We start from the raw sequence: 15,048 nt of genomic DNA, 5'->3' as shown, positions 1-15,048 counted from the left end.
TCCAGCACAAAGTGAGAAAACACACCTCTAGCAATGCCCCTGCTCCTACCGCTGCTCCCGATGCGCTACCAAACCGCTAATCCTCCCATGGGGCCGCCCGCCCTTTGCGCTTCAAACCGTTGAGAAAAGTTGAGCGTTTGATTGGAAGCATAATTTTGTGCTATATTTAGCGGGCGCTCGCTCGGGAATGGAATGGACGGTAAATCGACCGGAGGCGAACCGACAAACAATAAAAACAATAGGATAATACACTGCACTTGAGCCGGGTAGGGCATGTTATGCTATGGAGGATATATGGCGAGAGAGAGAGAAAGACAGATCGAGTGGCATTAAATGAGGATTGACAACGCGGCAAACGTAAAGCACCACTTTACGGTGCGAGCGAGCGATGTGAGCAAGAGTTGCATGTTGCATGGCGATGTTGTCTTGTGTTGTGGGTTTTTTTTTAAATTTAAATAACATTTGTTGACAGACCGCGTACATGGGAAAATATCCCGTTTGTGTAAATATAAATAATTTGCATGCTGCTGTTCGGGGTATAAACTTCACACACTGAATGGTTTTGCTTTGAAAAAAAAAACTGGTAATGAAAAAAGCGTAAGTGCATGCTCAAAACAAGCCTCAATCGAGGCTGGATTGAGTGCGACTTTGCGTTGGCAGTGGTTTGTAAAATTGCAAATACGATTAGCCATCTCGAAACGAATCTGGCCTGTTCGGCCTGTGCCCTCCCAACAACCAAACGGGTTTCTTTGCTAATGAACTGACCATCCTCAACGGACGACTGTGAAGCAGGTCTGGGCCAAAATTTACCCCCTCGTTTGACATCGGCGTCCATTGGTATTGGTGTGGGGCTTGTGGGCGTTTTTAGTACAGCTAATTTAGCATTATTTTTTATAATTCACTCATCACTGAGATCAGGGTGAGACAGTCGAGCGAGATTTTGAAACACACACGTACCTCTTTCTCCATTCACCATTGGCAAAGATGTACGTTACTTCCACCGGGGGCATAATACAGGTTGGTTGATCGCCCCCCAATAAAAGTGCACTCGCTCGCTTCTAACTTCTCCTAGTAAGCACCAATACACCTGCAAACACACGCACTTGCACGAGCAAAGTTTGCATGCATTACCACTTATTGCGGTTTCCACTGCGTCACTGTACACGTACACGGGAGCGAAGCTATGATAGGGATTTGTTTCTAGTAGCAACATTAATTATATTGAAATCAATCAATCACACTCGGACCGCGCACGGCCCTCGCGACAGGTAGCGGACAGTTTCGATAAGATCACGCCGGCAACTGGCCAGACGGACCAGCGGAAGGCCACCATCGTTCAGCGCGCGGTTGCCTCCGTTGATTATTATCTTTCGTTGGGGGCTTTATCGAAGGAGAATAGAGCTTTTCTGGGCTTTAGCTGCACGCATCGGAGACCTTGAAGCTATGTGGTTTTTGCTTGTAAATTGGAAATTTACTGTGCTAAATCATTTCATAAAGAAGTGTAGAAGATGCTGGAAACATTGCGAACGAATCTCCTTCATTTTTTTATTTAAATGTAATGTCTAATTTCTAATTAGCCAAAAAATCTTGCAAATCATGCACGTCTTGTAGGTAAAAAAACGCTACAATGAAAACAGTTAATCCCGTCGAGCGACCCGGTCCCGGGCGAGCAGTCTGCTGACTGATAAGCGCCTGCTAATCCTTTCGTCGGCCGACCGTGCTCGGTCACTTGCCTACAGTTGCACGTGCAAGCGCCATAGGACCAGCTGAAGCGGATATCTTGTCCCCCTTACAAACACCCGATAAGACGAAGAGGGACTTTCTAAATCCCACCAGGAATTCCTGGCCCTGGTTGTTTTCTTGCAAAGCTGCGTACTGCGTGTTGTTCGCCTCGCCTGTTGCATGCGTTCGCAACCGTGTCGGCACTGCTTTCAAGGGCTGCTAAATTTAGTGCCCCCTCTCCAGGCATTGTACAAAACAAAGACAAGCGACGCAGTTTGATATTTAATAATTTGCGCTACATATCTCCGCATCAGACAAACGGGAAAAAGGATTTAGCGCTAAGATAGGAAGGGAATGATAAAGCAAATTACGCCACCGTTGCATCATGCCTTACGGACCCTTGGTTGGGTTGAATGAGCGTCACCGCAACCAAGCAGCAGACGTCACTGTGATGGGTGTGTTTGCTTTCGATTGTCCAAATTGCTTGTGTACGCTGCATTGACTTAAATGCTTCCAGCAGCTTAGGTTTCGTTTAATCCTTAAAGCTAGTTTTCTTAATGAGCTGTTTTTTTTTGTTGGTGTTGTTGTTTGTACGCTTTACGTCAATTCGTAGTTTTGGTAGATAAAAAGACAAATCTTAGTACGAGTCTTATCTTGTCATGAGGCTTAAGCGAACCTTTTTATGATGAAAGCAAAAAACCAATTTATTGTTGTTGCACATTTCATAAACATTACGCAGGGGCCATTTTCTTGCATGTCTACGAAAAACAAGCGTATAAAATTGCGCCCTTTTTTTGGTGTGCTTGCTGTTGCGATTCGGATTAGCTCATTTTGTCCACATTGCAACAAGCCAGCCCGAAATGCCGTTTTACTATCGTCGCGTGACCAATGCGATAATAGCGGGCATGTAACGGCTGCTCCTGCTGCCGAATCGCTTTACTTCCAGCGCACCGGGCAGACGACCGTGAATAGCACGAACATAAACACAAAACGTGAAAATATCGTGCGAAACAAATCGATTTTTCATTCACTTCATTTGGCACCATCGTATAAAGGTTAGCGCACACAAGGTGGGATCGAAACAATCTATCTTTATTAGGTGAAGAGGTTCGAATGGATTGCTTGAATGATTGCTTGTTGCATGTTCGATTAGCAAAGCGCATTTAGGTGGGAAATTATTGACAAACAATTTGGTCGTATTGAAATGTTTCATATTTAATTTGGATGTAAATGGAGACGCCTAGTACGTATGTGGAATGACGGGTTTAACATAGTTTTTATTAGTGTTATTAGTGTCTTAACACATTTTTTTGCAAACATAATTTTGTTAACAATCAATAATCAAAAATCAATTGTTTGCTAGTTTTTTTCTTCAATAAAATGTATGTACATAAACATGAAATATTGTTCCAATGTTCTCAACCTGCGACTGGATGGAATGTCCAATGATTATGTTTTATTTTCTTCTTTTGAGAATAACCAAACAATAAATTACTGATACAATAAATGTTATTATTGACAAAAAAAAACAAATAAATGAGTTCCATTTTTAAATAATTTAAAGAAGTAGGAGAACAATGCACTTCATTTGACAAAATATAACAACCCGAGCATTGTTGCCTTCTTGTTGATGTACTGACGAAGCATCAGATTGCATACTTTCAGGGGGTTTCGTGAAATGCAGGGGTTTTCGGCTATTTACTTCCACAAGCAAAATGTGTTTGTATTTTATGTAAATCGATAAAAATTGTGTTTCATATTGCATAACTATTAACAATATATTTGACGCAGTTTACATTTCCGTAGGCCTATATCGCATGACTAACGTTTTATATGCTGCTATGAACATTCCCAGCACAGCTGGCAGGAGCGCTATCTCTTCTCCATTAGCACGAAACCCCGTTTCCTTGACCTTCACACCAGCACGGCGTCATTGCGGGTGGCCAATGCCGCGATAACACGAGAAAATGGAGGAAGAAGAAGAAGAAAAAATTAAACGATGAATGTAATAAACCATTCAACCCTTTTTCTCCCCCCAAAGTACGGTTGCCTGTTGCTGCTGAAAGATGTGAGTTTATTTTTATACTCTTCATTTGCGGGACACAAAGCAACGACGAGAAAAAAAGAAGGAAACCCAAAAAGCTACGAGAAGAAAATTCTCAACTGACCGAAGAAAGAAATCTATCCACCGACCGAATGTATTGAGCAGGGGGCGTTTGAAAATTGGCCGGGTGTGAGAGATGTGTGAGAGAGGGAGAAAAAACACGACGTATTAAAAATCGCTCGCCATGGTATGGCGCCAAATGAAAGTGAAATGATGCCTACGAATATAGCTGGTAGACCAGGCGTCTCAGCAGCAGCAGCAGCACACACACACACACCCATATACATAGCAAAACAGTGCCAAACGCTAAGGTTGATTCGATTTGATGCTCTATCGAAGCTGCAATGATCGCCTTTTCCCCATTCATTGCCGCTCAATGACGTCACGAATCGGTCGGTGGCCAGCTGGCCAGGAAGGAAGTTTTTCAGACAGTGCGAGTGACAGCGTTTTGCTCGGGCGGCCATTAATTATGATACCGCACCCTGTAAACAGACACACACACACACGAGTAAAGGCAAAACGATGCTGGCGGAAAATTGAGAAGCACCGCGTGCTAGGAAAGAAGCGGGAAAAATAAAAACCTTTCCAAAGCCATAAAAGCGATTAGGAAATGGTGATGAACTTTTATTAGGTTTTTGAACCGAGTGTGGAGTGTTTGTGTGTGTTGTGGAGGTCAGGTTGGGTTTGGTTCGATGGGTCAGGATGGGTCACTGGACAGAGAGAGAGAGAGGGAGAGCAGTAGGGGCCTTATTTTTGGAGCCGCCTAGTCGCGATCTGTTTACACAGCGCGAGCTAGCTTTAACCTCGTCCCGGGCGAGAGAAATTCGAACTTACTAATGCAAACAGTTTAAAGAATAGGGAAAAGAGGACTTTGTTACCGAAAAGAAAAATGAAAAAAGCGCTCAGGAAATAATTTCAAGACATTCAATCTGCCCAAAACCCCATTGGGTTTAATTAATGAGATATCATTCAAAAAAATATATATTCTTCTGCCTTAATTTCACCGTTAACGAGTGCTCGTATATTGCTCTCTGAAGTGCATTCATTCGTTATGTTTTTGAATCAATGTCAGGCTTGTGTTAAATCACACAAACGGCACAACGCTTCTAGGACACTGATCAAAGGTTTGTGCGAAAACGCGTTCGCGTGTATCGGCAGAAAAGCAGATGAGCACGTGCTTCAGGTCACACGTGGCCATCGCACACATGAGAAGCAAGACGCCCATGCTTATTGTGCACCAGGAACCAAATCGTCGTATGTAATCGAATATTGCGGTTTGTGGTTTTGTTGTAATAGCAATACGCCTCCCGTTGGTTTTACAAGGCAAACGAGACAGAGTTGTACTTCATTCGATTATGCGCTATCGACATCAGGTTAGAAATACTTTGTCTCTAAATTTTCCACACGTAACCCGGTACGCTAGACACGTGTTGTGACGACGGGGGCAAAAATAAAAAAATATGCATGAAATATTACACACAATCAGACAAAACCTGCCACGCAACAACGGGGAGGGATGAGAGGACGGTTTCTATCAATGCCATTCATTGTGTGTCAATTTGTGAGCAAAACATATGAAAAATCAACGCAAAATATAAGCAAACAAAAAACAATCAAAACTCACACACACAGACGGACAGTAAGTAATATGGCGTATAAAACACACATTGTAAATTGATCTGCCCGGGGCGACGGAGCGCGTTTTGCGCCGGACCGATTGAGCGGCTATCGAGGGCGCCATCAACGATGCGTAGCTCGTGATTGTCACCCAGCCCTGCTCTTTCCTTAGCCTTCGTTTGCGCGTCCTCCTCTCCCTCTGGTGCTGCAACACCCTGCCTTATCCTCGCATCATTATCACGCACCGTACTGCGGATCAGGGTCAGTCCGGTTGAGTGGACGGTTTTTTGCCATTTGCATGCCAGGCAACAGTCTGGCAACCACGGGTTTTTTTTTCGGGAGCGCATCATTCGAGAGAATTGGTAGCTGGGAGAGTGACCGTGGTGGTTGGTATTCCACCCGTGCGTCACCTACTACGGTGTTTGGTGCTGTTTATTTTGCGGACACATCTCCATGGCCCCGACACCGAGACGCGCGCAGGTGAAGAACTCTCCTTTTTATTGCCAATCGCTTGCTGAGCGAAAGTTGAAGCGCCGTGTTGAATAGCGAAAAATTCCCTACGACGCAGGGAAGTCCGCGGCGTCCGGTTTCGTACGGTAAAGCCAAAAAATGAAAGTATGTGAGGACAATTGGTTTAAAAGCCGTAAAAAAAGATAACTGAAATTCAATCGTTTTGTTCAACAGTCAAACGTCGAACTCTTGGTTTATGGTTGATAATAAAATTGTTCAAAAATATTCTCTCTTACAGTGCCATACAGTGCATTACACTTTTATACGGCCACAATGTATTTGAAAAAAAAAATAAAACAGTAGAAATGTTAAGTAAAGAGAACTGAGTTGTTTGAAATAATTTGGAGTTTTGAAATGTTCAATATTTTTCAAAATTTTGTCAAGTTTTGTGGTATGTTTTTGTGTCTGATAGTGTACATCCAATATAAACGTATCAGTGAGAACTGTGTGAAATCATGCGCACAAAAACGAAATTTAGCAAATTTCACAAATTTCTCTAAAACCACGTGCTCTTATATTTGTGCTACGCACTGTAGTATGGCGTTCTGCACGCCACAATTGTGCGCTGTGCGTAGCGTAGTGGGCAAACAATAAGCTTTTGTCAAGTAATAAAAACTGTAATACGCTCCATTCGCCAGCTGTTTGTATTGTTTTCGTGACCAACAAAAAAAATCTGCCTTTTATTGTTGTCAAATTATTTCATGATCATCAGCATGTACGCACATTTCAAGCAAAAAAACGTTTCTCAATAAAGCCTTTACATAGACTGTGCGCTCTTTGCCCTTGGGTGGAGTAGCTTTTGTTTGTCCCATTTTTTATGACAGTGATTTTTGTTGTTTTTCCAAAACAACGCGTTTTTTTGTTCATTCTAACGTAGAACATCCTTTTCTGTTGCGTTCTAGGTAAGCAAAATGTTTGATTTTTTTTATTTCATTTAGAAGCATGAGAGGAATGTTTTGTGCTGCTATAGTATGTACATATTTTGCCCAATTCATGAGAATTAATGTTTGATAGTCCAAATTCCCGAGAAGATAAGCCTAAAATCAGAGTAAAATAAAACAACACATTGCAGAAGAGTCCTTTCCCCATGAGAAAACACCCGGTCACGCAAAAGAATGTTTCCCCATTTTGCATTAGTCTAGATTGCAGCCTACAAAACAAGCTAGACGGTTTAATGATACACGCAAACATTCACAATTAATAGCAGAGCGGAAAGCGACCCTGCATGCACTTACCGGACGCGCCAACATGCACCTGGCCGAGCCGGCTCCAACCCAAGTGAAGGCGGCATTTCCACTGTGTTTGCAAACGGTGTTGGATCAATATCCAAGGAAAATGGGGTGAGAATGGTACCGATTAAAGGGTACCACCTCCGTACCAAAGCAACCTTCGCACCGAAAAGCGGGTTAGTTTGGAAAAAGGAGCATCCAAGCCTTTCAGGCCAGTGTGTTTATTCTACCTTCACCTCGTTAGTGTGATTGCCACATGGCGGATGTTGTATGCAGGTATTTTAGGCTAACCGGAAAGGACCTCTTCCACCGTACAGGTTGCATTGGTTGGCTATGGAATGTGTCAAGTGGTGTGATGATGCGTGCATTCGCAAATTGCTTTAGTTTGTGCACTTTTTGTGTTTTGCGTACATCCAAAAAGACTGCCAAAGACACCTGCACCTTATCACACCGAAAAGGGTGCATCACGAGGGAGGTTCGGTTAGTTTGTTTGCACTTTAGAATGTTGTGTTTATCGTGTCCTTATTTCAAGCCGTGCTGTGCACGAAGACGTTGTTGCTCAATGCGTACGCAATACTGTTACCGTGTGGGAAAAGCAACTCTTCAGAAAGTACAACAATGTTTAAGTGATCCTATCCTGGGAGTGACATGGGAACTCACGTCAGTGTGCACCTAGTGACAGAATGACCTTGAATGGCTGAACCAATTTAAATCAGATTGACACACACACATGACTCAAAACTAATTCCAGCTTTGACTACAGACATCACATCAAACGAATCAATTTGTTTGTCTCTCCGTGCGCATGCTAGATTGTTGCCTTTCACAAAACGCGATCATTTCCTTATCCCTTCGTTATGAGCACATGGTTGCTCGACAACGTCTAGAGGAGGTGTTACACCTGTTCAATCGAAAGCATGCATAAAAGACCGGCCGAGAATGGACAAAAAGCAGCTTAAGCCACCCATCAAATCTCGGCAACTTCCAGGCTCTACCTCATAATTAAATATTAACCACGCGGACACTCCTACTGTTGTGTTTTGTTGTCTTTGCTCTTTGCTTCAAATGCGAAACAAAATTTAATTAGAAACAGTTAGTGACACTTGCACACACACACAATACACGAACAACAAAAAACTCCCTTCGCTAGACGAATGAGTGACAGATGCACAGTGCTAGCCGCAGTCATTAATTACCAGCACGGGTACCTTCCGCGGCGCAGTTCGTTCGTCTGTAATTGGTTTTAATAGATGTCAAACGCGATAATGAAACTATCTAATAAATTATCAGCTTAAATTTGCATGTGTTTTTGTGGATGTGTATGTGTATTGATGATGAAGTTGCTCTTTCGTATTTTTCTACATTTGCTATTTCCTGCAGATTCTTCACACTTCACTTGCTCTCGTCCGCAACTCATGGGACGCTGTTCCTCCAGTTGCAAGTTTTACACCCGATATTAAAACACATACAATTACGTCGGATAAGCACTGTGAGATTAGATATGCAAAGCTACGCTTATTAACCCAACAAATGATTGGGTTTTATGATAAACACCTTGGTGAATGGATGATGATGGTTGTGGAAAGTAGTTGAATCGTTCCGGGAAAACATTGGAGTTGAATAAGATTGCACGGATAAATATTGCAAACACGAGGCATTAATTCAATTTATATGATATATGATACTAAAATTTGATTAATAGGGACAAAGAAGCTTATTTTTTTGCAAAATTAAACTTCAGTAAAATATATAAAAATTTAAATAAAAAAGGCTTAATTACTGACGCCTTACTGAAATGACAAAACATACTGGCAGACTCCAGTATACAGCCACCTGTTCGTCAACCTGGTTCCGCCGCAACCGGCCACCATTTTGACATGCTTTTTTATTATCAATTACTGCAGCAAGAATTATCATTAACCAACCACTCCTCCGGCATTCTCCTCCTCATCTCCTCTCATCGGCAATCACCGCGCTTGTTAACCCACTTTAAATATAGCTCAACTGCTCCCTTTTTGCGCTCGGGTTTGGTGCAGCATTCCCGCGTGAGTAATCCACTTTCAAACTCGTGTTAGCCGCATGCATGCATCCAGCAGCTGCCCCCGACTGTCAACCCACATTCTCACCTGCAGCTGAACCTGGGACGCTGGACGGCGTGACTAATAGCTATCTGACCACTGCACTGCATCGCACAACCGCCGGCACGTTCCGAAAAGTAAAGCGTGCGCGCGCACGCGCACATGACGCCATTTTTCCGGACATGCGGCTGCACGGACCGGCTGGCCGTGAAAAGCTCGTACGACAAAGCGCAGAATGCTTTCCAGAACCTGAGGCGGAGTGCGGGATGCGGGTGGATAACGCTGTCTAACGGCAAGAATGTATGCAAATCAGTTCGCTATCGAACCGATCATCGTCATCTTCGTGTCGGCGGCAGCGGCAATGTAGAATTGTTATTCTTGCATAATTAATATCCGCTCGCCGAAAGCGGGTTGTGTTCCCCCAACTGCTCCTCTGAGCCCGATACAGCTCCGGCAAAAGGGCCCGAGCATAGGAGACGCTGTGGTGAACATGACATGGTTTCTGCTGGTGGTACAAAATGCACCATGCGCAAGTGGGATGCATTTACATCATCTGAAGCATTCCTACCGGCCCGAAGCCGGGTCTAGCCAGTTCTAGCTGGCGGGGTATGGGTACGCGAATGCAAATTTCTCCATGCACGTAATACGAGCGCAACGCCAGCAAATGATGACGCTGATCGGCGTAAGATTTATCGTGCTTTACACCTTCTTTTCTCTGGACGCGATCCATAAGCAAACAGGAGAACGTTCAAGGATTTTCCTAGTGTGGGGTTCGTCTCCAGGAAGTACGCTGCTTGTGTGACGACATGATTTAATTGAACACGAACAACTGCTTGCCACACACAGAAACCCACACAACCATTCCCAACCTTCCACAGCCAATTGAGATTAACGCATTTTTAATTGATGTTTCATACCCTTTCGCTCGGAACAAAAGGGACCTCTCCCTTGCCGTTAAGGGTCAACTCCACTACTCCACACCGAAGCGGGATGACTAATGGCGCGACCCTGTTACGGGATCAGTTTGCAATCGGTACGCCTTCATTCGGTGTCGTCGCCATTTATTGACTGAAATGGTCACAAAATTCAATGATCGGGCTCGATTAAGCGCGTTGTGTGATCTATTATTCGATTGCAGCGGACCCAGCGTGGGTCGCGACCTTCGCGGATCGTCCGCCCAGCCTCATACGGGTGGCAATGATAGTTTTCTAATCAAATAAATACCACCAAACGTCATTTTGTGCTGCTCGAAAAATGGAAAAAAACAACAGAACAAGCAATGGAAAGGTTTCGCAAGCCCACACTGTATGTTGTATCATGCCGACGAGCTGGCAGGGTGATCTTTGCTCGATCAATCATGCGCTACGTTTGATCGAGTACGGCAAGCGATCCTTATCGTGTGTCGACGTCTACTACTGAAGCGATCGTTTTGCGCACGCTGCGTTTAATTGATTTTTATGTCTACCGAAACAAATTCATCAAGTATCAAGAACCCGTAGCTCGTGGCGGGCGGGCGAGCGGTTGCGGTAGCGCAGCTTCTGGACAATTCGACGCATTAATGTCGGTCTATTGTGACAGTTTTATTGCCAGTGGGACAATTAGTGGCGCAAACGTTGGCGCATTGCCCGGGGAGGGCACAGTGGTAACACGTAACGGCACTGGAAGTAGACGCGAGGGCTTTGCGAGGGCCAATTTTAATCATTTTATGGGACATAATTTAGCATCAATTTGCGCATTGGAACTTTGGTGGAATGTTGGCAAACACAAATAGTGTTCTGAAGAAGTACTAAACTTCAATACTTTAGGTTCTACTCTTCGAGATGTTACGAAATGCTTCAATAGTGAACTAGATCTTCTCCTTCTCCAGCTACTAGTCGTCAAGCTAAAGGGTACATCGACGCAAATGTCTGCCTGCATCATTACGTCGACCCAGTCCGCCGTGATGTTCGCCGATGAACTTTGCAGATATAACTCGAGGCGACGCTCCCGTGAATGGAAATCGTTTGCGGATGAGCTCCATCGTGCTCAATTTCCATCAATCGAGTCTAATTATTCGCAAGGCTTGTGCTACCGATCTTGTTCTCTCTTTCGCTCCTTCACTCTCTTCCAAGCAGTCGCCTAACCCTTCTCGGGTATGCCCTTTTGGACCCCGATCCAAACCCTGGAGTTTGGTATTTGTCGGTGGTAAATTGAATTTGTCCCGTTTTGTTTCGTTGTATTTTGCGTTGTACTAAATCTGCTTGATGGGACGGGCACATAAATTTCCATCAGCACCTTCGAGCGAGCGAACTGACGGATCGGGCCCGGGAGAACGGATTGGTGTGGATTGGTACGGCTCGTGCGTAAATTGCGGACGATACTGCGCGTGTCCTACTGTGTGTGCGCGCGCGCGCTGGTGTTGTTTCTCCAGCCTCATACACCCATTCCGATTCAGGTCTAGGATAACTGCTTCCCCATGCTGCCGGGTGTGTATAATTTGCAAATTTGTTTGAGAGAAATGTGACTAATTTGACAACTCAATTTCAACTGCGATTACGCAAAGCGTAATCTCGTCTTTCACAGCCGCGGACAGGAAACGCAGAAAGGGATGGGTCTACGGGAGTGAAGCTGTTACATCGCAAACGGCTTGAAAAAAAAAACAACCAAGGGCCAAGGCTCAAACGCAACTCGCTTCGGCTTTGGTTGGCAAGATTTTGCGATTGTTTACACTGAGCATTAACACCAGGGGCGGCGTGAAAGCCACTCGTCCGATCAAGTGGCACACACGGTGATGATTAATGACATTGTCTTCGGGTGGAATGTATGAATGAATGTTAAGCAGAATGTCGTTTACCCTTAACGATGCGTAACGATTGACACCTCAATTGAGTTGTGCTGTGTTATGACAGAGAAATGAGAAGTAGGTAGACGGATGTATGTGAAGGTTTTTAATTAATTTTGTATAATTTTCATCTACCGCTAATAATGTAATGTAATTAGTAGGCTAAGGTAGCGCCATCTGATGAAAAACGAGTAAGTTAAAAATAGATAGTATTAGTTCTACTAAAAGACACCTTTAATGTTTCCTGATTTCGAATTCCTTGATTTATGTTGCCTAATGTCAAGTCACGCTTTCTATCAAAAAGCTTTTAATCTGTCAAACCATTAATAATCAACAGTACACACTTCAGCTAGATATAGATAGAAAAAACTCTATGTCATGTTTCAAGAATAAAAAAATCATTCCATGTCTCTAGTTCCAGAACAAACGCTATTCCAGCTCCAACCTACCCCAACACAGTACATCCAACTGAAACTCTCCCATGTCGTGCATTAATTTAATGTCGTGTTCACTACTTGCTGACGTGAGGGGTTCACTGTATATTATTAGTGCAAAGAAGTGATGAATAATTTGTTCGGTCGATTGCAAAAAGGTAGTTTTTTTCTGATGTACACTCACTTGGGCTTGGGATAACTGTCCAGACTTTGCTTACTGACACGGCGCCGAAATATCCGCTTGGCCGGTGCCTTGACTTTCATCTCCAACGTCGGGCAGTGGCTGATCTTCCGGTTCCGAAATAGCTTCACCAGCTGGCCCTGGGCCTCTGGGATTGTCCGGGCGTAGGGATGGCGCGGTACAGCGAAGGCACAGACGATAGGCAAGAGAATCAGAAAACACAGCCTGGGTATATGAAACCGTCGGTATAGGTGCGTCCCGGTCGGAACACCTTGTAACTCTACTAGGATTCGTGTGGATTTCGTGTTTTCTTGTCTCTTCTACTTCCAATTGTTCCACCGGTTCGATTAAAAAACCAGAAACTTCGTCCCGTTTGGCTTCCGGAATCGTTGCGTACGGGGTACACTTTTTCAAAATTCAAATACACCAGCAATTCACTCCATCACTATCGCGCGCGCACTTGCACACGTACACTAAGAGACGAACCCGATCGGAAAGGGCCTCGTCATGCTCTGCTGGACGGGCTCGGAGGCTAGGCTTGGGATTGCCCGATTTTTGTCGATGAAGGGAGTGATTCTCTACCCGCCGATGGTTCCGATGTCACGGCACGTCACGCCGAACTCAACACCGAACCACTTCTTCATGCACTGTGAAATGGAAAGTCAATGGTAACAATGTGTTCAATGCACCGTTCACGAGCTTGACAAGGATGGCTGGATCGGTGCAGACGTCGACGATCGGTATGACGCTTTTGCTTGTTTGGAAGTGCAGCGGTGTATTTTGATGAAGCAAATAAAACAAAAAATATCTTCAAGCGATACTAAGGAGCCGCTACTTTTATTCAACGGTTTGCTGCGTGCGTTGTGATCTACTTGATAGTAAAACGAGCCGAATGTCTGAAATTGCGGTGCAATTTAGCGTACCAGTTGGGTATGGTTTTGAAGCAAAAACGATCGTGATCTCTAGCAACAAACTTGATGGCTAAATGGTGCTTCTAGATGAAAAGCTTCTTCAACATTTCCAGGAAGAGAAGTTCTTATCATTAAAAGCCAGATGTCAGAAACTTCACCATCTCGAACGAGGAAGTTCACCAGTTCTTTTCCGTATCACTAGCACGCCCTTTGCTACTGCAACACTCGATCCCACACACCTTTCACTGCACTCGCTCTCTCTCACACACGCGACACGAAACGCAATCATGCGTTCTACACTCAACCCGTGTCCTACGAAACAAGTCCTACTGCCTTGGTTCACTGACTTGTGAAGCAGTGCAACGAAGAATAGAAAAAAACCTCCACAATTCACTAGAGTGCAATACGCAACCACTCCAAACAGGCCGTGTAAGCGGGCCGCTGCTGCGGAAAGAAACTGCAAGCGACGCAAAATTCTTCCCGTAATCAACGACGGTATCCAAGCGACTGAGCGACAGACCCTCGGCATCCGAACCTGTGCACAGCAGGCGCACAACGGGTTTTGTACGTCGACGGGTGGACGAACGGCGCAAACAAATCGTACGCCGCTCGTATATACACTCAGGACTGTCAGATGAAGGTAGGGGTGGAGAGAGTGGGCAGCAGATCTCCTCTACACGCGAGCCAAGCACACCGCACATGTGGCCACGCTAGTACTTGACTTTCGAACGAGAACGAGAATTCCAGTTCCAGCTGTTCTACCGCTCGGTTCTGTGTCTGAGCCTCGGTCCGGCTGGCCGGTTCACTCCTTGAGCCAATCTAAATCCAATTTCAAGTTCTCGCGATCATCATCAGCGATCATCATCACGCGTCGCAATTCTCCCCTTCCAAAAAGGGACTGGTAGTGGAAGGATACCGTACCGTGTCTGCGCGGCCGTGAGCGAACGAGACCGACCGAGGAAGAGATTAGTCAAATTTGAAAGGTGTTTAAACGAAACGCTTACAACCGACGCTTGGTGCGTTGGTAAAATACCTTAAAGGCTGACGATTGATCGGTTTTTGTCTCGAAAGCGGCACCCCGATGTGAATGTGGTATGCGATAGGCGCTACTGTCTATCCGTGATGGTAATGACACTTAAAATAACTAAGATCTTTGGTGGCTTATTGCTTGCAACATTGATGATAAAGCTCGATTGTAGCTTGAGTGTTCGGGTTGTTATTTGATCGTAGATGTTATGATTATCAAGACACTTTAAAAAATTCCATCCAAAATATTTCCAACATTTGAAAGAGGAATGCAAGACGACACTTGTGCACTTGGCGAACATGTGTTAAGAACTCTATTGTAGCTGCCAATGGGAGTGTTAAAAAGAGGGCTATTGAGATTCTCTTTAGCGGTCTGTTCTCACTATATGTCTCGTAGCTCAATATTTCTGCTGAT

General features: G+C 44.6%; 1 protein-coding gene across 5 annotated transcripts in view; it reads right to left on the bottom strand.

The window, feature by feature from the left end:
• The window catches only part of LOC120904683 (P protein-like), a 60,567-nt gene that overhangs the window by 17,584 nt on the left and 27,935 nt on the right, over positions 1-15,048 (bottom strand). For 2 of the 5 annotated variants that reach the window (XM_040314889.1, XM_040314890.1), the window contains one exon: positions 12,700-13,343. The exons of 1 other annotated variant lie outside the window; for it this stretch is intronic. In XM_040314889.1, coding sequence (XP_040170823.1) covers positions 12,700-12,779 — 80 coding nt within the window. In that variant the 5' untranslated portion in view covers positions 12,780-13,343. Of the gene's footprint in view, positions 1-957; positions 1,114-12,699; positions 13,344-15,048 lie in introns of those variants that run through there. 2 more of the 5 variants (XM_040314886.1, XM_040314891.1) reach the window with 2 other exon arrangements.

Source organism: Anopheles arabiensis, chromosome 3 (genome assembly GCF_016920715.1).
Source record: "Anopheles arabiensis isolate DONGOLA chromosome 3, AaraD3, whole genome shotgun sequence".
NCBI classification, from domain to species: Eukaryota; Metazoa; Arthropoda; class Insecta; order Diptera; family Culicidae; genus Anopheles; species Anopheles arabiensis.
Note: the sequence above shows the minus strand (reverse complement) of the source record. Positions and strands in the feature narration are given on the sequence as shown.